The sequence below is a fragment of the Loxodonta africana genome, chromosome 19 (genome assembly GCF_030014295.1).
Source record: "Loxodonta africana isolate mLoxAfr1 chromosome 19, mLoxAfr1.hap2, whole genome shotgun sequence".
In the NCBI taxonomy this organism is placed as follows: domain Eukaryota; kingdom Metazoa; phylum Chordata; class Mammalia; order Proboscidea; family Elephantidae; genus Loxodonta; species Loxodonta africana.
Window position 1 is genome coordinate 10,248,486 of NC_087360.1, and position 25,932 is coordinate 10,274,417.

Consider the following 25,932-nt stretch of genomic DNA (forward strand, 5'->3'; position numbering starts at 1 on the left):
AGAGGGACACTCCTTCCTGAGATGTAGGATCAAGGAAAGAATGGACAAATTAAGAGAAAATCTGTAGCTGAAAGGGTAACAACTGGGAGTGTTTTATCTAGTTGCACAGCTAACATCTTCTAAAGATAGCAAGTGAGATAATCTGCTGAGTGTTTAGGAATGTGGTTGAGGACTTAGAAGAAAAATGAAAACAGACATTGGTATCAATGAAAAGTCAGGGTGGGGATGATTGTCAGTATAAATTTTGTATGTTGCCTTTCAGTTGCCAACCACCTTTGTGAAGTTTTTCACTTTCTATTTCTTTCTGGTCTCTCCACTCTCGCCTGTCTAAAAATAGTCTTGATCCTTTTAGGAAGAAAATAATAGAACGTTTATTGAGAGACATTAAAGAAAATCTAACATGAAGAAATAAACCATGCTCATGGATTATAAGACCCATATTATAAAACTGTCACTTCTTCCTAAATTAACCTACAGATTAAATGCAATCTCAATTAAATCTCAACAAGATTTTCTTGTGGAACTTGACAAAGTGACTCTAAAACTGATAAAGAAATACAAAGTGTCAAGAAAGCCAAAACACTCTTGAAGAAAACGAAGGAAGAAGACTTGCCTCACCATATATCCAGAATTAATACAAAACAAAAGTAAATAGGATATTGCTGTACCGGCACAGGGATGGACAAATAGACCAATGGAACAAAATAAAGAGCCCAAAGGAAACCTATGCATATATATACCCATTGCCACCAAGTCGATTCCAACTCACAGCGACCCTATACGTCAGAGAACTATCCCAGAGGGTTTCCAAGAAACAGCTGGAAGATTTGAACTGCTGACCTTTTGGTTAGCAGCCAAGTTCTTAACCACTGTGTCACCAGGACTCCATGCATATATATATAGACCTTTAATATGTGATAAACCAACCAGCTGCTGTTAATTCTGACTCATATGTTTCAGAGTAGAGCTGTACTCCACAGGGTTTTCAATGGCTGTGATCTTTCAAAAGCAAAGCACCAGGCCTTTCTTCCAAGGTGCATCTAGGTAGATTCAAACAGCTAAGCTTTCCGTTAGTAGCTGAGTGCTTAACTGTTTACACACCCTGGGACTCCCTGATATATGACATAGCTGGCTTTTTAGATCCGTAAAGAAACAGTAGACTTCTAAAACTATGATACTAGAACAACCACATATCCATATGGAAAAATAATGAAATTGGACCCCTAGTTTAGACTTTGCACTATACTCAAAAATCAGTTTCAGGTGAACTAAGGGCCTACACGTGAAAGGCAAAAATTATAACATTTTTATGAGATAATACAGGAGAATTCTGGTTAGGAAAAGTTTTCTTAAAACACAAAAAGCTCTAAAAGAAAAAAAGTTAAAAATTCAACCACATTAAAATGCAAAATGTCTGTACATCAAAGATACTTTAAAAAAAAAAAAAAGACACCATAAAGAAAGTACAAAGACAAGTCACAAAGTAAAAGAAGATATTTGCAACACATATAGCTGAGAAAGAGCCAGTATCCAAACTATATTAAGAAAAAAAAAACATTAACAAAAAGTAAGACAATCCAATGGAAAAATAGGCCAAAGATCTGAACAGGTACTTAACAAAAGAGGAAATCCAAATGGCCATTAAACACATGAAAATATGCCTGACCTCATCAGTAATCTAAGAAAAACATTAAATCCATAATGAGAAAGAATTACACACCCATTGCAAAAGTTTTAAAAGTCTGACAATACCAAGTATTAACAGGAACATGAAGCAATGGGACCCTTCGCACACTGCTGGCACAAGCATTTGAAAATAATTTGTCATTATCTAGGAGATATGCATATCCTATGAAACAGAAGTCTCAATGTTAAATACCCTACAGAAATCTGTCTACGTGTGCAACAGAAGACATGCACAAAAATGTTTATAACAGCATGAATAAATTGTGCTATAGTCATAGCATGGAATGCTAAACATCGATGAAAACAAAATCAACCAGAGCTATATACAACAAAATGAATAAATCTCACAAATAATATTAAGGAAAAAAGCAAGTCAAAAAACAGTATTACTCCATTTATATCTAGTTCAAAAATAAGCAAAACTACATTGTTTATATATATATATATACATATACAACCTGCTAAATTTTAAAGAAAAACAAAGAAATGATTATCTCAAAAATCCAGAGGTTATCTAGAGATGAGGGGGAAGGGATAGAGCAGGTGTGTTTGGGGCAAAGGAAATCTTCAATTTCTCATCACTAGTGTTTGTTTATAATCATTCTTTAAACAGTACATATATGTGTCATACATTCTATTCCATTCCAGTATATTTTACAATATAAAGAAATTTTTAAAGTCTTCATCAGATACTACTTAATACAAGAGCCCACCACCCATATGTCAACGTATCATACTGTTGTGGACTGTGTGTTGCTGTGATGCTAGAAGCCATGCCACTGGTATTCCAAATAACAGCAGGGTCGCCCAAGGTGGAGAGGTTTCAGAGGAGCTCCCAAACTAAGGTAGACTAGGAAGAAAGGCCTGGAGATCTACTTCTGAAAATTAGCCAATGAAAACCCTATGGATCACAACGGAATATTGTCTGGTACAATGCTGGAAGATGAGCCCCCTAGGTTGAAGGCAGTACATGATGGCTACAACAATGGACTCACACATGCCAACAATCACAAAGATGGTGCAGGACCAGGCAACGTTTCATTCTGTTGTAAATGGGGTCACCATGAGTTGGAACTGATCTGATAGCAACTAATGACAACAACAATATAAGAACTAATTGCCCCACTTGTATTAAACAGAATTTTTCTTTTATCTTTCTTCCGAATAAAAGGAGGGTTAATAGGGGTGGATGGTCAACGTTACCTTGGCTAACAGAAACATAAATAAGTGAAATAATGCATATTAAACACATGTAAAACTATAAAATATTTAATAAATATCAGATATTATTATTTTAACCATATATGGCCTTTGTTCTGAGTAATCTTGCTAAAATTCCAGTCAGATAGCACATTCACAGGTTCTACTGGCCTATGGGAAACTCTGGTGGTGTAGTGGTTAAGTGCTACAGCTGCGAACTAAGAGGTCAGCAGTTCAAATCTGCCAGGTGCTCCTTGGAAACTCTATGGAGGCTGCCCTACTCTGTTCTATAGGGTCGCTTTGAGTCGGAATCAACTCGATGGCAGTGGGTTGGTTGGGTACTGGCCTATGACCTGCCACAGGTTTATAACTGTTATTGGACAAAAAGTTAAAACTGAATACAAAATACATCCTAGAGGAGAAAGGCAGCCAAGCAGTTTAGCGAGCAAGAACATAATTCTGGACATCAATTGAAGAAACAGCCCTGTTGCTCATTGAACACCTAAAGACTTCAGCAGGAAAAGGAGGCTAAAAAGAGGTCTGTTTGCTTCCACTCTGTGGAAAACCATGAGCTCCAATAATAGGATAAAATCAATCGATTAAACAACAAAAATTAACTGAGAATCTATTACTTAAATCAGGAAAGATTTCACCCCTACTACATATAATTTTTTTACATATAATGGTGGGTTACGTGTAATAGACACTCCCTGGTGGTCTAGTGGTTAGGATTCGGTGCTCTTACCACTGCAGCCCGGGTTCGATTCCTGGTCAAGGAAGCCGTTCTTCTTCCTCTCTGCCCACAAACTTGCTGTGCACCTCCACACCTGCCTTTTGGAAACTCTGGTGGCGTAGTGGTTAAGTGCTACGGCTGCTAACCAAAAGGTCCACAGTTCGAATCCGCCAGGCGCTCCTTGGGAACTCCACGGAGCAGTTCTACTCTGTCCTATAGGGTCCCTATAAGTCGGAATTGACTCAACGGCAGTGGGTGGGTTTTACACATAATAGAAGCCGCAGTGGCACAGTGGCTAAGAGTTTGCGGCTAACCAAAAGGCCAGCAGTTTGAATCTACCGGCTGCTCCTTGGAAACCTTATGGAGCAGTTCTGTTCTGTTCTGTTCTGTAAGGTCGCTATGAGTTGGAATCAGCTCGACAGCAAAGGGTACACATAATAAGATACTATGTTGAAGGGAATGCAAATAAGTGTATGATTCAGCCCATGCCTTTAACAAAAATACCATCAGCTCTGGCTTGGTAATAAGGGAGACCCGGAAAAAGCATAACTCTTTGAAAGTATGCATATTTGTGTATGCCTGTGTTCACATTTGTACTTTCAATATCCAATTTTTTCTCCTTTGAATTTTTTCTTGATACTATGTGTTTTCACTGATGAAGGCATGCTAATTAAACGACCAATTCAGAATTTTTGTTATGAGTTATAAATTTTTATATCCATTATCTGGATCACATATGTGCCAGCAGCTTCTGGACAACATAAATTCTGCCAATATGAGTCAATGATAAAATCGGGTTTTTTAAAAATTTTACTTCTTAAAAATTTGCAAAACATGAAGGCGCCTGGCAAGGACTACACATAACATTTTATTCTAGTCTCCTTCTTAGACTTTTTGTTATTTTCCATAAAACTTTTCAAACATGGTACAACGCACTCTTCCTTACTGCAAAAGTAGAACTTACACCCAAATAAAACCAAGAGATTCTTTTTTATCTCAGGAAAATTACCACTACAATGCATTCTTCATTACTGCAAAATCAGTCCTTAGAGGCAAAATAAATAAACTAACGGAATTTAAATCTCAGGAAAATTACCACTACTATGTATTCTCCATAGCAAAAGCCGCAGTAACAGGCAGGAAGCAGACACAGCTGCCCTGGAACACCACAGAACTGCTCACAGCTGTGCGTTCTACCTGCTACACACAGAAGCAGTGATTGGGCCATAAGAGTGAATGCAGGGTCAGAATAACTCATAGGAGTTTCAGTCTTTTGAAAAGTACCACTGCAATGCATTCTTCCTTATTGGAAAGGTATTATTTACCGTTCAGGAGCTAGAAGAGAAGGGAGCCAGTAACACCTGGAAACAATGAAGGACATAAAGGAGAAAATGGCCACTATGGCTGAATGAAGACTGCCAATAGCTTATTCTCAGGATAAATACATTCTCACAAGAACACAGTAACTGAGAAACATAATGAGGGGGCTTATCTCACAGAAATAAAGGCAAACCTGTCAAAAGTTTAGAAAATTCATACATCTGGGAGGCATAATCTAACACAATGCTCAATCTACACAAAAATGAGGCTCCCTCAGGATTTTTTAGTTTCACACATTTCAAGACACTCCCACCTTGAGGCTTAACATGTTAAAATCAGGCTACCCCCTTTCCAAAGAACTCCAGAGGCATAAAAAGTGGCTGGAATACAGTATGTCCCACAGATCTTGAAAGTATTTCAATTTAAATCAAGAGCAAGGGAAGGATGGGGAGAGCAAACAAACAATGTGTGAGAGGCTTTCCCTAAGAAGGCTCCGGGCCCAGGGCCATGCTGGTGAGGTCAAAGGCTTAAAACACTTCCTCTAAAATCCTGCTTCACAATACTTCTATTTAAGTGAAATCAAGAGACAAAGGATATCGAAAGTGAACCTTAAAGAAAACGAAGTCACACAGTTCAGTGTAGTGTATCTGTCTCAAGTCTTTTTTAGCAGTGAATGCCCTGGGCCACTTTCTTCTCTCTTCAGGTTGCCTCTCTGAGTTGCTGTCCGATCAGCTAGTCCCCTCAAAGATTTCCCACTCATTCTTCCAAGTTTCTATGACTATTTTTAATTTAATAAACTACTTGTCTTTCTCAGATGACATCTTCCAGGTGTTTTTGCTGTTAAAAATGTTTTTTTGATGAAGAAATAAAAGAAAACAGCAGAGTATGGCTGAGATTTTTAAGTTGGAAAATTTGGAATTCTTTTCCTAGGCCAAGAAAACTGTAAGTGTGGTAACCACTTATCTAATGTTGCTAAGGTCCTTTAGGCTCATGGTTATGCAAAAGGTATGAGAACTGAAGTCAGAGAAGAGGAAGGTCACATCCTAAGATAAACTAGAACCTACATCTTTCCAAAACCCCAACTTACTGTCATGCTAGAAAGTTACTTTAGAGCAGCAGTTCTCAACCAGTAGCAATTTTGTCCCCCCAGGGACATTTGACAACGTATGGAGGTATTTTTGGTAGTCACTACTGGGTGGGGCGGTTTAGGGTTGCTACTAGTATCTAGTAGGTAGAGGCCAGAGATGCTACTAAACACCTTACAATGCACAGGACAGCCCCCCACAACAAAGAAATATCCAGCCCAAAAGGCTAATAGTGCTGATGGTGAGTATCCCTGACTTCAGGATGAAACTTAGCTCTCCTCACTATTCACTCATAACTTTATTAACTTAGTCACGTCTGAACTCAAATTCTAGCAAAGGAAGCAAACATTAGGGAAATCTGAATCATAGGAAGATGTTTGCCCTAAGATTGCTTCAGCAGGCAATGACAACACAGTATCAAGACGTCTACTTTCCAATTTTACTTACATAGTCATATCCTACCTCTGAAACTTCGAAATTCTCTTTTCATTGGGACATACATCTCAATAGTTTTAGAAGTGTACGTAGGGTCAGGCTTTGGAACGAAGACAGCCTGCATTCAAATCCCAACTCTAACACTTAGTAGCTATAAGACCTTGGGGAAGTCTTACTAGGGTTCCATTTCCTCATCTATAATATCAGACTGGTAATATGCACCTCACAGAGCTGCTTTAAGAATTAGACAAAAAATGTATTTAAAGTACTTAGCATATGTACCTAGAATATAATAAATACTAAATATTTTGTTTAATTTGGAGGGAGATTGTGGTTAAGAGTATGGACTTTTGAAAATCCCTGCTCTGCAACTCACTTTGTGACTTGAACAAGTTATTTCCTGACTTTAAGCCTCAATTTCCTAACCTGTGAAATGCAGCTCATACCATCCATTTCATAGGAGAGTAATGAGAATGAATAAGTATGTAAAGCACTCAGCACATCTGGAAAATACTAAATGTTCAATATACAGAAGCTCTTTTTATTAACAAAGTGGGCCCAATAAAACCCAGTGGTATTTTTCCACATACAAGGGTCTTTCATATGTGTCCTGAACTAAATTTTCCCTAATTTTGTATCATTTGGCTTGGTTAGAGAAGCAGTTCTTACATTCCTCTTAAAATCTTTACTCAGCTAGCAAATACTTCAGTCCTTCTAGTCTTCTCTGAATCAGGAAGCTTTTAAACTTGGTTTTTCTAGTATGAACAGCTTTAGAAAGAATGTATTTTTGCTCTGTTCTCTCCATTAAATTGTAATTGCCTAGAAGGCCAGATCAGCAAAACAAAATTTTGTATAGCAAAGTCCTTAAACCATCTCCTAACCCCACTAGCAATTTTACCATGATATCAAAATCAGAAAACTTACCTCTAGGCAGAACCCTACCATGCTTACAGGCTTCAGATAACACTCTGTGTCCTTAACTTCAATAATTAATACAAACAAAAACCAAAAAACCAAACCCAGTGCCGTCAAGTCGATTCAGACTCATAGCGACCCTATAGGACAGAACAGAACTGCCCCATAGACTTTCCAAGAAGCGCCTGGCGGATTCGAACTGCCGACCCTTTGGTTAGCAGTCATAGCACTTAACCACTATGCCACCAGGGTTTCCATAATTAATACATACCTCCCAAAATCCATATTTGGTCATCAATTTTTCAGAATTCAAAGTTAGTTAAAATAATTACCTATATACCCTAAAGACCTGATAGCTGTAACGTGAACAGACGTGTGTATACCAGTGCTCACTGCAGCACTTTTCACCACAGCCAAAAGTTGGAAACAACTGGAATATCCATCAACTCATAAATGGATAAACAAGATGTGGTACATACATACAACCGAACATCGCTCAGCCATAAAGATGAATGAATCCTGATGCATGCCACAATATGGACGAACTTAGAGGACATTATGCTGAGTGAATTAAGTCAGACACAAAAGCACAAATACCGTATGATATCACTTAATGAAATTAGCAATTACATAGAAACCATAAGTAATTAGTTCCCAGGGGCAGGAGAGAAGGGGAAAGTGAGGGTTTTTGCTTAGAGTGAACTGAATGAATGTTAATGGTGGTGAGATAATTTGGAAAAAGAATGGTTGTAGGACTTGAAAAGTATTATCAATGTCACTAAAGTATACATGTAAAAATTGATGAAATATTATGTTGTGTTTTACTGTATGTATATCACTATAATAAAAAAATTTCTTTAAAGAATTAGCCAGAAGAAAAGGGAGCTCTATGTAGTGTCTAGCATATCTCAATGTATCATAATGACAAATTCGTAAGTAATTCATAGAATTATTCCATCATTTATAGGTGAAAGTTCTCTTATTTATTTCAAAGGCTGAGAGACTAAAATTTCAAATCCAACACAAAAAGAGATTGCTCACCTCTGGAGATTTCTGTGTATTCTGGAATACAGCATAGGCAATAAGTGAACTTGAACCTATAACACTGAAAGAAATAGAAGATGATTATTAAAACAGGACATCGATTGTCCCTAACTTGATATACAGTTTTAACGCACTTCTATCAAAATCCCAGCAAGATTTTTTTGTAGCTATAGACAAAACTATTTTAAAATGTAAATGCAAAGACAAAAAAACTAGAGTAGCTAAAACAATTTTTTGGAAAAGAAGAATAAAGTGAGAATAATCAGTCTACTCGATTTCAAGACTTATTACATAACTACAGTAATCAATGCTGTGTGGTATTGGTGGAGGGATAGATACATAGACCAATAGAACTGAATAAAAAAAAAAACAGACCCATATAAATATGCCCTACTGATTTTTGACAAAGGTGCAAAAACAATTAAATGGAGGAAAGTGAGCCTTTTCAACAAGTGATCCTGGAATAATTGGACATCCATAGGCAATAAATAAATAAATAAGTAAACCCTGAGCTATGTCTCTGTAAGAATGGTGTGGGGGCAACGTCTGACAGTCTCACAGCTTAGGCTAAATCTTCACAAGGGAGAAAAGTCATTATCAGCTCAACAGCCCAAGGGTGACTGTATGAGGCAGAGGTCAGACATACATCCTCTCCTCAACCTTTTTACCAATTCTGACATCAGTCATCCCTCCCACAGCACTCTCCACTCCTCTGCTGGGTTCGATAATTTGTTGCAATGGCCACACAGAACTCAGAGACAATACTCACAATTGTGGAGTTTATTAGGGAAGTCAGAGGTTACAATTTAGGATCAGAAATGGCTCAGGATAGAGTTCTCTGATCAGGCAGCCTCTTCTTAGTCGTGCCCACAGGCAGGCCTCTCCCTGGCCCTTGGCTTCTCATCCTGGGCCCCTTGGGCCTCCTGGGCCTCTTGGGCTGGCCTGGCCTCTGCCCTGTTCAGGCAAGTGTTACAAAGTTCTTTAGCTCCACCGCCAACTGCCTGGAGGCATCCTACTGTGCCAACAAGCCCGCTGTCCAAAGGTACTCAGCTTTCTTGCTCCGTGGGCCAGAAAGCCCACCACGCCATCTCCTGCTGGTTTCGTGGTTCTGCTGCCTCTGCTGCCACTGTTTCTCTGCCACTGCTTCTCATTGTTTTGCGCCATCTCTGGCATTACAGCTCTCTCTCATCTCCTGCATCTAGGAAGTTCTCAGTGCAGGGATTCCAGGTCCAAAGGACACGCTCCACTCCTAGCTCTTCTTTCTTGGTGGTGTGACGTTCCCCCCCCAAGCACCTCTGGGATGGCTCATTTTAAGCCTAGCAGGATGGCAAAACTAACCAATCCCTCACTAGGGTTCTGTGCACCTTATTCGTATGGTCCCACCCCCAAATGGGTGCTATGCACAAGTTCCTCATTTGCATAGTCTCATCCAGTCACTTGGTGGGAGTTACCAGACTATGGTGAGAAAGGTCATATAAAAGCAATCCATCACACCAGAGTCTCACAGCTTATGCTAAAATTAACTCAAAATAGATCATGGATTTAAATGTAAAACTTTCAGAAAAACAAGAGAAAAATCTTCAGTATTTTGGCCTGTCCAAAGCCTTCTTAGATTTGACACCAAAATCATAAATTCATAAAAGGAAAAACAGATAAATTGGACCTCGTCAAAATTTAAAATTACTGTTCTGCAAAAGACTCTGCTAAAGGGAAGAAAAGCCAAGCGACAGCCTGGAAGAAAATACATATCTAGAATATATAAAGAACTCTCAAAACTCAACAGTAAAAGAGAAAGTAATCCAACTAGAACATGGGCAATTGCCATTTCCCTTGAAGAAGACATGAAACAAAATAAAACAAAAACTCCTTGTTGTCAAGTCAATTCTGATCCATAGTGACCCTACAGGACAGAATAGAATTACCCTACAGGCTTTCAAAGGCTATAATGTGTATGGAAGCAGACTGCCACATCTTTCTCCCACAGAGTGGCTGGTAGCTTCGAACCACCGATCTTTTGGTCAGCAGCCGAGCACTTAACCACTGTTCCACCAGAGCTCCTGAAGAAGACATAACCCACACAGATGGCAAATAAGCACATGAAAAGAATCCAACATATTTCAGGCATTAGGGAAATATAAAAACCATAATGTAATAGCACTAAACAGCTATCAGAAAGGTTAAATTAAAAAAAAAAAAAAAAGTAACACCACCAAATGTTGAGGAGGATGCAGAAAAACTGGACTATTCACACACTGCTGGTGGGAAAGCAAAAGGGATACACCTACTCTGGAAAACTCTTTGTCAATTTCTTAACAAACTAAACATGCAGGTTTCACAAGACCCAGCAATTGTACTCCTGGGCATCCATCCCAGCAACATGAAGACTTATGTTCACACAAATACAACTACATAAATACTTATGGCAGCTTTATTCATAATAGTCAACAACTAGAAACAACCTAAAGGTCCTTCAGCAGGTGAATGGTTAAGCAAATTCCCAATGGGATACTACTAGGCAATAAAAAAGAACAAACTACTGACGCAGCTCCAGATAATTATGCTGCGTGAAGTCAGTCAGTCCCAAAGGCTGCATGCTGTTTGGTTCCACTTAATATTCCTGAAATGCCAAAGCTACAGGAATGGAAAAGAGGCTTGTAGTTGTCAGGGATTCAGGGGGGTAGAAGCGGGAGAGAAGAGAGTAACTATAAAAGGGCTGTGGTGATAGATGAGTTTTGTATCTTGATTTCATCACGGTCCATATCTTGGTTGTGACATTGTACTACAGTTTTGCAAGATGCTACCATCAGGGAAAACTGAGTACAGGATACAGGGATCTCTTTGTATTATTACTTCTTACAATGGAATGATCTTCAATCACCTCAAAACAAAATGTTTAATTAAAAGGAAAAAAAAGGACAATGGGGCTCTTTCATTTTTGCTATTCTTTTAGAAACCAATCCTGTTGACCAGGTTGTGTTTTGATTTTCAAATGCTACCCCTCAATCTGTTTTTCCTTTTGTTATTGTTGTTGATGCTGCTACATTTTTACTCATAAGATATCAACATGGAAAAGAATAGTATTTCTCTCCAGTAAAGGAGTACAAGCAAATCCCCAGGGAAAAAAATGCAGAAATTGCAAAATCCTCCAGTCTTGCTTATACTAGTTTCGACAATCATATCAGATTAAATAAACGTACCTCAGAGTAGCCATGACAAATTGTATCCACTGTATTACAGAAAAAACCTAAATAAAACCAGGAACAGAAAATTAAACTTTTTACACTAAACATTCAACTTTACCCTAATTTCAGTGTTTATCAACTATCTGAGCAGCGCAAGTTCTTCTTCAGTGCCTAACCAGAAGACACTATAAGCTTGAGAATGTGTGCAGAGGCTGAATAAGCCCCTGGAAAGGCAGGTGGCTCCTTTTACCCTCATTTGTTCCTAAGTCTCTAGGAAACAGTAAGATAAAAAGAACAGGAAGGTAAATGGAAAATGACTGAATGAAAAAAGAAAGTTGGATGAGAAAACTAATAAAAAGAATAAAATGGAGAAGAGGTAGGAAAAGATAAATTTTGAGAGAAAATAGACAGGTATGGGGAAAAGAATGGACAAACTCAAAAGATAAGGCAAAGAAACTTTAAACAGAGTTGACTGACAGACAGCTAAACAGAGAAAAAGTGGAATAATAACCTATAGCGAAATGGAAGAAAGATTAGTAGTATGGAGTAAGGTACTGAGAGTGAAAAATATAGAACAGGGAGGAAAAAAAGGGGGGAAAAAGGCAGAGAGGAATGGCTTCTGATCTCACCAAGTCCCAGTTGTCTTCCAGAATGCTAGCCTCCAATGCAGGGGCCATAGGGACTTCGGTCCCAGCTTCCTTTAAGCAGCCGGATCTTTCCCAAGAGTCAGGTTCTGAATCCGAAGAAGGGAACAGTTGGCTCCACCCCTAGCCCAGCTGGGCCCCTCCCTACCCTATCCTGCCCTGCACCTTGAGGGCAAGGAGTGAAGGTGGCAACAAGTGGAGGAGAAAGCCAAGCAGAAAGAACAAAAATAGAAAGAGCAGGTGACACGGAAACAAAGTTCTAAGGAGCATTAGGAATTTTAAGAAGTGACAAGAGGCAGGAATAATGAAAAGAAGTAGAGAGAATGAGTCATAGTGAAAAAGATAAATTGAGCTGCAGGAGGGAAATGGAACGGAAAAAAGGGAAAGAAATGGCAAGGAGAGAGGCTGTCTTAAAACGAATGATTTCTAGTAATACCAGTGCAAGCTGAGAAGAGATTATTAATATCTGTCATATTTTTGAGTACTAACATCTTAAATATTCTGAATCAAAAATTCTCATCACAAGTATAATTAATTATTAAATTACATTACTCATTTAATATACTTACGTTTAAATATCAACCTCGTGCAAAGCAGTGTGTTCCGGAAGATAAAAAGACAAATAAGGTACAGATTCAGCCTTGCAAGAGCTTATAATATACTAGAAAAAATGGCTCGACAACCAAAAACTCAAATGATCTGCATGCAACAATAATATACACACAGAGCAGCATTTCAACAGGATTTGGAAGAACTGGTAAAATCTGGACAAAGAGTGGGAGGGGAAAGCCGGAGTAAGAAGGAAGAACATTCACTTTTGAAACCATTTCTTTCATCTAGCCATCATTTCATTCATTCTACAAATACTTATTAATAACATAAATTATATCATTTGCATGCTTTGAGTAATTTAAATACATGATTCATTTATTTTAAGATTATCACCTGGAATGGAAGACACAACATGGCTAAGCAGAAGAAGGTTCTAATCACTTTGCTCAAATTATTAGATGGATAAATAAAAATCACAGAAAATGTCTGAATCAGAAATGCCTACCATAAGGGCCTGGTGAGTGATTTGAGGCTTCTCATCATATATCTAATAAGGGTGAGGGTACTAATGACAGTCTCACCAAGTGATAAGCGAATGCTTTAGAACAAAGGACTCTTGTCTCAGCCAAGAACAAACCTCAAATTGTTCAGTGATCAGCCACGTCCAGTCGGTCGGCTGCTCTTCATAGCATAACCAGCTCTGGAGAACTTTCCTCTTGTGGCATCTTCTTCTAAAATATCTTATGCCAGCTGCCAACATTTAGGGGCTTACTTTTCAATTTTTCTCTCTGGATTAGTCCCTGCCCTTCTATACAGTCAGCATTTATCTCCTTTGAAGTATCTTTGGAAACACAGTCTTCTCATCTTTCTTTCCTACAAGAACTAACCCAAGCCCCAATGATAGAGCAGGTGGTATTGATTTTCAGTTTTCCCTTCCCCTCTTTTTCCTGGTTCCTTAGCAAACTCAATACATCCTAGCTCTCACCGAATGTAATAGGCTAGTATATTATATGTCAATTTAAGTAAGAGATCTTTGTTAAACTTCTACCATGAGCCAGTTACTACAGTGGATACAAAGTCAAGATAAAGCACCCATATAGTAAAATATTTCTATTTAAGCAAAAAAATTTTCTGAAAACAATATTTAAAGATTTTAAACAGTAATAACTACCAATTATCAAGGCCTTTCTATGTGTGTTAGGCTCTAGGCTAAGCACTTTAATCCTCGACACAATCTTTGAAGTAAGAAGCGGTATTATCCACATTTTACAAATGAAAAAACTAAGGCTTGAATAAGTTAAATCACTTCCCTAAGGTTACAGAGTTATCAAGTGGAAACGGCAACTTTCAAACTCAGTCAATCTGACTCCAGAGTTCTCATTCTTAACCACCATAGTATTCTAACAATGAGCTGGGGAGAGGAAGAACAGAGAACTGATAATTTTAAAAATTAATGTAACACCAAGGGAGCTCTTTGAGCAGCTCAGAGACAGAAAGAATAGTTTGTGCTGAACAGAGCAGCAAAGATCTTTGAGAGATTAGGCAAGGATTTCTTAGCTACGACACCAAAACACACAAGCAATGAAAATAAAAATAGATAAATCGGACTTCCCGAAAATTAAAAAAAAAAATTGTGCTTCAAAGGATATTATCAAAAAAGTAAAAAGACGGCCTACAGAATGGGAGAAAATACTTGCAAACCAAACATCTGGTAAGGGTCCTGTATCTAGAATATATAACCCAGAACCCAGAGCTGTCGAGTCGATTCTGACTCACAGCAACCCTACAGGACAGAGTAGAACCGCCCCATAGAGTTTCCAAGGAGTGCCTGGCGGATTCAAACTGCCGACCCTTTGGTTAGCAGCCGTAGCACTTAACCATTACGCCACCGAGGTTTCCCTAGAATATATAAGGAACTCTTATTAGGTACTACTGAGTCGGTTCCAACTCACAGTGACCCTATGTACAACAGAATGAAATGCTGCCTGGTCCTGCGCCATCTTCACAACTGCTGCTGTGTTTGAGCCCATTGCTGCAGCTACTGCGTCAATCTATCTTGTTGAGGATCTTCCTCTTTTTCACTGACCCTCTGCTATACCAAGCATGATGTCCTTCTCCAGGGACTGATCCCTCCTGATGACATGTCCAAAGTATGTGAGATGAAGTCTCACCATTCTCGCTTCTAAGGAGCATTCTAGACAGATTTGTTCATTCTTCTGGCAGTCCATGGTATATTCGGTATTTTTCGCCAACATAATAATTCAAAGGCATCAATTCTTTTTCGGTCTTCCTTATTTATTGGGCAGCTTTTTCATGCGTATGAGGCGATTGAAAACACCATGGCTTGGGTCAGATGTACCTTAATCATCAAAGTGACGTTTTTGCTTTTTAATAAAGAAATCTTTTTCAGCAGAAAAGAACTCTTACAGCTCAATAATAAAAGACAAATAACCCAGTTTAAAAACAGCCAAAGACTTGAATAAACATTTCTCCAAAGAAGATACAGAAATGGTCAATATGCACATGAGAAGATGTTCAACATCATTAGCCATCAGGGAACTACAAATCAAAACCACAATAAGATACCACCTCATACCCACTAAGATGGCTATTATTAAAAATAAATAAATAAGCAACAAGTGTTGATGAGAACTTATGGAGAAATAGGAGCCTCACCCACTGCTGACGTGAATGGCACAGCACCATTGGTGTAGTCTCTTTGGCAGTTCCTCAAAAAGTTAAGCACAGAGCTATCATATGGTCAGAATTCTACTCCTAGGTATACACTCAAGAGAAATAAAAACATACTTCCATACAAAAACTTGGATATGAATGAATGTTCACAGCAGTATTCATGATAGCCAAAAAGTATAAACAAACAAAATGTCCATCAACTGATGAATGGATAAAATGTAGTCTATCCATACGGTGGAATATTATTTGGCAATAAAAAGGACATAGTATTGATGTGTACTACAATATGAATGAGCCTTAATATTATGCTAAGTAAAAGAAACACAAAATCACAAAATACCACATATTGAATGATTCCTTTCATATGAAATGTTCAGAATAGGCAAACCTGTTAGAGACAGAAAATAAATCAGTGGTTGCTTTTTTAGTGCTGGGGGAAGTTTGGAGAGTGACTGCTAACGGGCCCAGACTTTCTTTATGGGGTGACAAAAAACTATCTAAAATTAGACAGTGGTGACAGCTGCATAACTCTGAACATACTAAGAAACCACTGGACTGTATATGCATGTAAAGGGTGACCTGTATGGCGTGTGAACTACATCTCAATAAGGCTGTTACTAAAAAAGTGAAGTTTGGGTCTAGCAAGAGGAAGGAAATGTCCCATTACTGGGATTCATGGTGTAATGATTAATGTATAACATGTTACGGTCTTTCCTACTGAATAGAATAATATTTAGAATAAAAAGCGTAAAACAAACATTGTAAGAGGTAACTGAAGATAAATTGTAAGAGAGCACCTGACTCCTCTAAATGAATCTACCACTTCAGGCCTGAACAAATTACATTCCAGCACTTTGATAGAACTTGCAGGTTAACTCAAAAGAACCAGTGAGAGCTATCTGAGAGTTCATGGGAAAAAGGAAAATTGCTACAAGTCTAGCTGTAACTAAAATATTCGTTTAGTTTTATAAGGAGGAAGAACAGAATCTGAAGACCAGGCAAATCATAAATCATGGGTCTTAGTATTGATCCCGGAGCCCTGGTGGCATAGTGGTTAAATGCTCAGCTACTAACCAAAAGGTCAGCGGTTCAAATCCACCAGCTGCACCTTGGAAACCCTATGGGGCTGTTCTACTCTGTCCTATAGGGTCGCTATGAGTCGGAACCAACAACAACAACAGTATTGATCCCAGTTAAGAGTTTAGAATGAATTATCCAAAAGATGTGTTTTTAAACAGAAGAAAGGTAACCACTAAGTCATCATTACAAAAAAAAGAAAATTGCCTTTAAGTTGATTCCAGCTCATGGCGGACTTCATGTGTACAGAGTAAAACTTCACTCCATAGGGTTTCGAGGCTGTAACCTTTCAGAAGCAGATTGCCAGGACTTTTTCTGAGGTGCTTCTGGGTGGGTTTGAACCATAAACCTTGTGGTTAGTAGTCTAGTGCTTAACTGTCTACACCACCCAGGGACCTAAGTCAGCATCCCGCACCCGTTGTCGTGGAGTTGATTCTGACTCATAGCTACCCTATAGGACAGAGGAGAACTGCCCCATAGGGTTTCAAAGCAGCACCTGGTGGATTTGAACTGCCAACCTTTCGGTTAGGAGTCAAACTCTTAACCAGTACACTACTAGAGTTCCACTAGCCATTAAAAGATGCAAATCAAAACCACAACGTGAGATACTATCTCACCCCATTAGAATGGCAATGATCAAAAAAATGGAAGACAATAGGTGTTGGTGAGGCTGCGGAGAAATAAGATCTCTCATCCACTGCTGGTGGGAATATAAATGGTACAGCCTTCAGTACGGACTACACCTCAACATAAAGAAAACAAAAATCCTCACAACTGGACCAATAAGCAACATCATGATAAAAAGAGAAAATACTGAAGTTGTCAAGGATTTCACTTTACTTGGATCCACAATCAACGCCCATGGAAGCAGCAGGCAAGAAATCAAAAGACACACTGAATGGGCAAATCTGGTGCAAATGATCTCTTAAAAGATGTCACGTTAAGGAATAAGGTGCGCCTGACCCAAGCTATGGTGTTTTCAATCAACTCATATGCATGCAAAAGCTAGACAATGAAAAAGAAGACCGAAGGAAAAAAATGATGCCTTTGAATTATGGTGTTGGCGAAGAATATATCATGGACTGCTAGAACAATCAACAAATCTGTCTTGGAAGAAGTACAGCCACAATGCTCGTTACAAGTAAGGATGGCGAGACTTTATCTCACATACTTTGGACATGTTATCAGGAGGGAACAGTCCCTGGAGAAGGACATCATGCTTGGTAAAGCAGAGGGTCAGCGAAAAAGAGGCAGACCCTCAACGAGACGGACTGACATAGTGGCTTCAACAATGGGCTCAAACATAACGACCACTGTGACTGGGCAGTATTTCATTCTGTTGTACATAGGGTCATTATAAGTCAGAACTGATTTGAGGGCACCTAACAATTAAAAAAAAAAAAAATGGTTAAGTGCTGAAAGGCTAGCAGTTCACACCCACCCAGAGAGGCACCTTGGAAGACAGGCTTCTGAAAGGTCACAGCCTTGAAAACCCTATGGAGTAGTTCTACTCTGCACACATGGGGTCACCATGAATCGGAACTGACTCCACGGCAACTAACAACTGTGGAAAACATTTTGGTGGTTTCTCAAAAAGTGGAACATAGAACTACCATATGACACAGCTACTCCACTCTATTACATACCAAGAGACTTGAAAGCAGTGACACAAACAGACACACGTACCCCAATGTTCACAACAGCCCAAAGGTGGAAAAAACCAAAACGTCCATCGGATGAATGGATAAAGAAAATCTGGTATATACTCATTGGTATATACCACATGTGGACTACCATTCAGCTTTAAAGAGAAACGAAGTCCTGATACATGCCACAACATGGATGAACCCTGAAAATGTTACACTGAGCGAAATTAATCATTTGAAAAGGGAAAAATACTGTACGGTCTCACTTACATGAAATTAGCAAATACATAAAGAAACTAAAATTTATTAGCGGTTACTAGGGTGGAAGGGAAGGGAAAAGGGGGAGTTTTTTCTTAGGGGGCAGTGAGTTCATGTTAATAGTGGTGGGATAATTTGGAAAAGGATAGGGAGAAGGGTTGCACAACTTCAATAAAATCAATGTCACTGAATTACACAAGTAGAAACCGTTCGCTTGGTGTACGCTTTGTTGTGTATATTTGCACCACAATAAAAAAAATTGAAATAGTTCACATTCCTAACTTCATACTTGGAAATTCAGTGTATTTTACACTTATATCTCAATTTGAATTAGCCACATCTCAAAGGCTCAACAGCTACTTGCATTGTTATAAATTGCTTTTTCATTTAGACTCTTTGATTTATAACTAGATTATGAAGGGTTTTACATTTGGATTTTATTCTGTAGAAGTGCTACTACAAATTCCTGAGTAAAGAAATGATATGACATAATAACTACACTAACTAGTCATCAGCGAGTACATACTACACACCAGGCGCTGTTCTAAGTGCTTTATACGCATAACCAATTTCATCCACTCACAACCCTGTGAGGCAAGTACTATCATCTTCATTTTAAGTGATAATACTGTGAATATTAATTTGCTGGCAGTGTGCAAGACAGATTAAAAAGAGACTGGCAAGGGTCAGGTCACTTTCATTTGTTTACTTGTATGCCACTTTGACCCAGATAATATTTCAGGTGGTTTATAAGAGTTTATAAAATAAAACAAAATAACATGAGTTGAAAGTGGGACAAAAGAAGAAAGAAAAACATCTCTGTTGATGTGATTTGATCCCTGGATGTTAACATCTCTTTGAGTTTTTCATGTTACTTTATTGCAAAAACAGTATCAAAATACAGAAATCCAAATTAAAACGTTTCCCGTAATCCTATCATCTAATCGAAACAATATTTTCATTTATCTATGTTACTCTGAGTCCTTGCCCATACCCATATTCAATTTTTTACATATTTGCAGTAATTCCGCAGCTAGTATTTCATATTCTACAGCTATCCTCAACATACAGAGCCCTGGTGGCACAGCGGTTAAAGTGCTTGGCTGCTAACTGAAAGATCAGTAGTTTGAATCCACCAGCTTCTCCATGTGGCAGCCTGGTTCCGTAAAGATTACAGCCTTGGAAACTCTATGGGGCAGTTCTACTCTGTCCCAAAGGGTCGACAGGAGTCAAAAACAACTCAACGGTAACGGGTTTGGTTTACAGATTACAATCAATATAGTCTTTCTTTCCACTCTCCTGGACTCTAACTAGTCTTAAAAGCCTTGTGTATTTCTGTATCTTTGTCTATGCTCATCAAAACATATTCAAATATACATACATATATATGAGGGGTTGGTGTAATGTGGTGGTAGGTGTTTTTTTTTTTTTTTTTTTAACGGGGTCATACCACATATCTGTATATATCTGATTTCCTCATTATTTCATGGATATCCCTCCAACTTTAGAAAAATAACTCTAACTCATTTTTGATAAAAAAAATAGCTGTATAATATTCTACATATGATAAGTGATCCAACAATTTCTCTAATAATGGGCATTTACAGTTTTTATTTGTTTCAAACAACACTGCAATAAATATCCTGCACGTATTACCTCCTTCTATGCTGATTCAGTAACGAAAGGATAGATTCTCAGAGTGGAGTCCTTTCAGTTCCTCAAATATTTTGAGTTCTTTCTCACCCCAGACATTTGCACGTGCTGTTTTCTCTTCCTAAAATGTTTCATAATCTTTATAACCTAATACCTAGTGCTATGACAATCTGTAATTTTATACTTATTTATATGATTATTTAATGACTATCTCTTCAAATTTCTACTCTGTCCTATATGGTCACTATGAGTTGGAATCAACTTGATAGCAACAGGTTTTTGTTGTTTTTTTTTTTTTGGTATCTAAACCCTATTCATCCTTTAGGTCTTACCTCAGCATAAATACACCTGTTTGTAAAGGTTTCCCCAATCCAAATTAATCCCCCCGTCATATTCTCTCATAGGCCCTCAGCTTTTTTTTTTTCCTTAGAAATGATCATGATTCATAATTACGTATTTGTTTGTGTAGTCATTTAAGTTTGGTCTCCCCCTTTAAATTCTAAGCTCCAGGATGACAGGAAGCACACCTATTTAATTCACCAGTGTAACCCTTACCCCTAGAAGAGTGTACGGCACAGGAAAGATGTTTAGTAAATGTTTGTTAAATATTTAAAGAATTCTTAGAGGAGTATGGAGCTTGGAGAAAATCATTCTGTGGGAGAAATCTTCCTTCCACAACCATTTTTAACAGGTGAAATCTGCTTTAAGTGTTCATTAAGACCTCTATGTCAAAACACCTAGAGTGTTAATGTAAGCAAAACCTTGCAGGGAAAAAACAATTAGCTCTAAGGAATGGGGTACCTCCAAAGGGCAATATGTGATCTAAGAAGGGAATGCAGAAAGGGCCAAGAAGTCTGGAGAAACAGCCATGGAATATGTCTATCCTCATTCGCTTGATTCATTTATTCATTCAGCAAATATTCAGTGAATGCCTACTACGTGCTGGACATTGTTTTAGGTGCTAAAGATACATAGTAGTGAACAAAACAGACAAAAACCCCAGGCCTCATGGGAAACATAATAAACCAAATAAATAAGCAAATTATACAATATGTTACAAGTTGAAAAGGACTATGGAGGAAAAAATAACGGCGGGGAAGGAGATGGAAAGCAGGATGGTATCTGGAAAGAACGATTTTAAAATGAATTATCAGGATAGGCCTCACTAGAAAGTTGACATTTGAAAAAAGATTTCAGGGCAGTAAGCCAGTCAAGTAGATACTTAAAAAAAAGTGTTCTAGGGGAAGAAAGACAGTGCAAAGGCCCTGAGGCAGAAACATGCCTTGTGTATATACGAAATAGCAAAGAGGCCAGTGAGGCTGTTGCTTCGCTGGTTTGATGATGTTAGAAAAAAGATGGGTGTGTTTATACATTAACTGCTTTAGCTGATGATCCCACTTTTTTCCTCCTCACTCCGGTTGCCACACTGAGTCTTGTGGACACTCGTGTAACATGGTCCCCTTCCTCCCTACCTTATACAATACTCCGAGTGAGCCCTTTGATTTTCCACATCTAATGTCAACTGTGGAGACTTATGACTTCTTTTTAAATATGGAGAACTATACCTGGTTATTTCTGTAGATTGTTGTCAGGTTCCTGAAGCCAAGAATTAACTTATATCATAACTCACTGGGACCACAGCACTATTCAAGGAAACACTGAGATAACTACCCTAAGAGTGGAGGTGGGAGGGGAAAGCAAAGAGTCACTAAAGTAGAACTAGGAATAAATAAACAGAAGAACAGGAGCACGAAGCAGCTCCAAGTGGCATATCTGAAATAGGGAGAGAGTGGAAGGAGTTTAAAGGGAATTTTGAGAAAGATGACTGAAATAGATAAAAACAAAATTAACAGAATAGTCTCACCTTCTTCAGAGACCAATCACATTGATGAATACTTCTGACATCTCTTACCTCGTATATAATGAGTCCTGGAGGCACGATGGCTAAGTGCTTGGCTGCTCACTAAAAGGTTGGCGGTTCAAACCTACCCAGCCACTCCACTGAAGAAAGACCTGGAAGTCTGCTCCCATAAAGTTTACAACTTAGGAAACCCTACAGGGCAGTTCTACTCTGTCACATGGGATTGCCATGAGTTGAAAATCAACTCAAAAGCAATTAACAACAACAACATCTTTCATATGCTTGAGCTTGATTAAGTGGGAGCCCTGGTGGCACAGAGTGCTTGGTAAGTTAATGGTCACCAGTCCACCTCGCCCTTGGTCCCTAAATCTCTTCAAAATGATGGTTCAGGTGGATTCCAAACTGGTCCTGATCCTCAGAAATATGGGGGTTTGGGAGGAAGCATCCTTTGAGAGGCAACCCCCTCCCCAATGTACAGTAAATACTGAATCTGAGCAGTATCTATAAGCACATAGAAGAAATTAGAGCTTCCCTTTCTCTTCAAATATCTTTTGGTGACAACTGACACAGTGAGAGAAACAAGTCTAACAAGAATACCCCAAGCTTAAGGACATGGGAATAAAGCCAATGGAGCCCGGTCCTCAAGTCTTATGATCTTGTAAGGGAAAGATAAACTAGTGGGTATTGGTTTGTGAGCACTTTCATACAAAAGCTACAATGGTAGACTTCAAAGATAATTCTTATCTTCAGGAATTTAAAAGCAAGCAAGACAGTGTGGTCTGAAACCATGAGCATCAGCATCTCCTAGGAATTTGTTAGAATGTGGACTCTAAGTAGAAGCTCGTCACTAAGAGAAGGTAAGTATGCTAAACCTTCAAACTGGAAATATTTTAGTAGAATATAAAACAATGTAATGCAAATTCTATACACTCAATTGAAGTTTACTTTTCGGGGGGGAGGGACAGTGAGACATGGAAGAGGCAGATAAAACTGATCTAACTGCTTACATCTTAAATCTTAAGCATAAATATACATCTTTGAAAAGCAGCTCAGGAAGTCATGTCTATTCTACGTTTGCACTAATGGTCTACGTAACAACCAGACCAAATGACTGAAATCGTAATGACTCGATACCTATGGGAGAAAAGACATGTATATAATCCCTCTAAACTAATCTAATCAGTACTGGTTACATAAGTAATCAATAAGTACTTCTGGGATTCTAATGAAATGAACACTAATTGAATAGTGTTATGGATTGAATTGTGTCCCCCCAAAATGTGTGTCAATTTGGTCAGGCAACGATTCCCAGAATTGTGCGGCTGTCCTCCATTTTGTGACTATAATTTTATGTTTAAGAAGAATAGGGTGGGATTGTACCACTCTTACCCAGGTCACATCCCTGATCCAACGTAAAGGGAGTTTTCCTGGGGTGTGTCCTGCACTACCTTTTATCTCTCTAGAAGTGAAAAGGAAAGGGAAGTGAGCAGAAAGGAGTGACCTCATACCATCAAGAAAGCAGCACAGGGAGCAGAGCACATCCTCTGGACCCCGGGTTCCTGAGCAGAGAAGCTCCTAGTCCAAGGGAAGATTGATGAGAAGGACCTTCCTCTAGAGCCGACAGAGACAGAAAGCCTTCCCCTGGAGTTGATGCCCTAAGTTTGGACTTGTAGCCCACCAGGCTGTGTGAGAATAAGTTTTTCTTTCTTAAAGTCAGAAAAAATATATATGCATGATTACTCTAATTTTGCAATTCACAGCAAAAGCTCCAACACTTCCCTTCCCTCTTCAACCAATCCACTTCCTTCACAACCTTCTTCTACACTAACTATGACTAGAAAATGACTCCTGATTGGTCACACTAACTAGGTGTACCCAAAGCATTTATATACTCAAGAGTAATTTTAAAATGGTTTAAAAGTCTTAGGAGGCTTTAAACTGCTGTTTTGAGAACTCCTTCCCTCAGCCAAGCCAGGCATTCCCCAAGTCATCGCTCTTATTCCCACTTCCACTCCTTTTTCACTTTTTCTCTGCCTAAAATGTTTTTTCTCCCAAGATTCAACCCCATTCCCACCTCCTACATGAAACCTTAACCATCCTAGCTCATAGTAATTTTTTCCTCCTCTAACTCCTATCATTTGTCAACATAGCTTATTTCATTTAATAATTTCTTACAGCAAAGTCAGAATTTCCTTTTCTGAACTTCCCCCCAAACACACACATTTACACATTGGGCTCTTCTGTCTCTCAAAACCTCTACCCAATCAAACTGGTTGCCCAAGATTGGATACCTGGATGCTATTATCTTTCTTGACTAATTAGTTTTACACAAACACAATTTCTTGGACACATATTAGCAGTTAATTGTGGCCCTAAATCCTTTATAATACCTTATATTACATAACTTTATCTCTCACTCTCACATCCAGTTGGTCAAGTCTTGTGAACTGTACCCTACAAATGTTTCTCAATTCCATCCTTTCCTCTTCATCCTGACTATTAACGTCCTATTGCAGGACCTTAACCTTACTCACCTAGACTATTGCAATAGACCCCTAACTGGAATCCCTGCATTCAGTCTTATTCCTTCCCAATCCATTCCCTTCATTCCTAAATGATGTTTTGAAACTGCAATCTGGCGTCACTCTCCTGGTCAAGCCTTCTGGTGACTCTCTGTTGCCTTCAGCACAAAATCCAAACCGTTCAGCTTGGTAAGACCCTTTAGCAGCTGTCCCAATTCATCCCAACCAGTTCCCCAACATGCCTGTGCACTCTTGTCCCCTGGCTAGAAACGTCCTTTGGCCCTTTGCCTTATGAATGGATCTTCTTTCCAACAGTAATCTCCTATTGATAACTGTCCCTGACATTCCTGAACTAGATTGACTGGGCCTCCATTTGTGTTTTCACAGTACTCTAATATACTCTTACTTTATACTGTTACACTGCACTGGTTGTTTATATTACTCTCTCTCCTGTTCCCCCAACATTATGAGTCCTTCAGCACAGAGCTCTGCCTAGTTCATTTCTCAAGTCTGTACTCCTAGAGGCAAAACCAGGATCTTACAAAGAGTATGCACTGAATGAAGATCTCTTCAATGGAATTATTAGGACTGAAAAGACAAAAACCTTCCTGGAGCATACAGTATGGCTGAGCAGGTACTCGTCCCATCAAATCGACTGGGACTCAATGAAACCCCATGTGACAGAGTAGAACTGCCCCACAGGATTTTCTCGGCTGTAACCTTTACAGAAGTAGATTGCCAGGAATTTCCACAGCAGAGCCGTTGGGCGGGTTCAAACCACTGACATTTTTTGGTTAGCAGCAGAGCTAACCATGGCTTCTACCTGGGAAGGCACTCACCTCAGAGTAGGCCCGACCTGTAAGAGGGTTGAAGGGGCCCTAACTGCCATGTTAAGTAAGTCTGGGGCTGACCAGCTCAGGTTAGTAGTGCAACAACTGACTGCCTGACCAAGGGTGGTAGCAGATTCTGCCTGACGGTCATGGTGGGCCAACTGAGTCTGGGAAGTAGCAAAGTCTGACTAAGGTGGACTTGATTCACAGACTAACTGAGGGTAGCAGCGGCTCCTGACCAACTGCCTGACAGACAAAACGCAGGAAGAAACGATGCCGGGCCTCCTCCACTCCGAAGAGGAGGAGCCACATCCGGGGAGCAGCTGCGACGACCTCAAGCTCGCGCTTTGCACCTCTGCTCGCGTGGAGGATGACGGGAACAGGGCTGAGCGCCGGCGAGCGCCACGGAGCGCGCGTGCGCAGCAGTCCCAGTTTTCTCTCCTCCCGCCCCTCCCACGTGGCACCTCCCACGTGGCCCCTCCCTTTTACCCCGGGCCAGCCTGAGCCTTGCTGAGTGCGCGTGCGCGGCCGCTCCATATTCCGTCCCGCCCCGTCACTCTTCGCGGTTCCTCCCTCTTACTCTGGGCCCTGGCGA

General features: G+C 39.3%; 1 protein-coding gene across 1 annotated transcript in view; it reads right to left on the bottom strand.

Moving 5' to 3' along the window:
- The window catches only part of TMEM116 (transmembrane protein 116), a 50,437-nt gene extending 24,563 nt beyond the window's left edge, over positions 1-25,874 (bottom strand). The window contains exon 1 of the mRNA XM_064272955.1: positions 25,554-25,874. Coding sequence (XP_064129025.1) covers positions 25,554-25,874 — 321 coding nt within the window. The remainder of the gene's footprint in view (positions 1-25,553) is intronic.
- Positions 25,875-25,932: the final 58 nt, after the last annotated feature.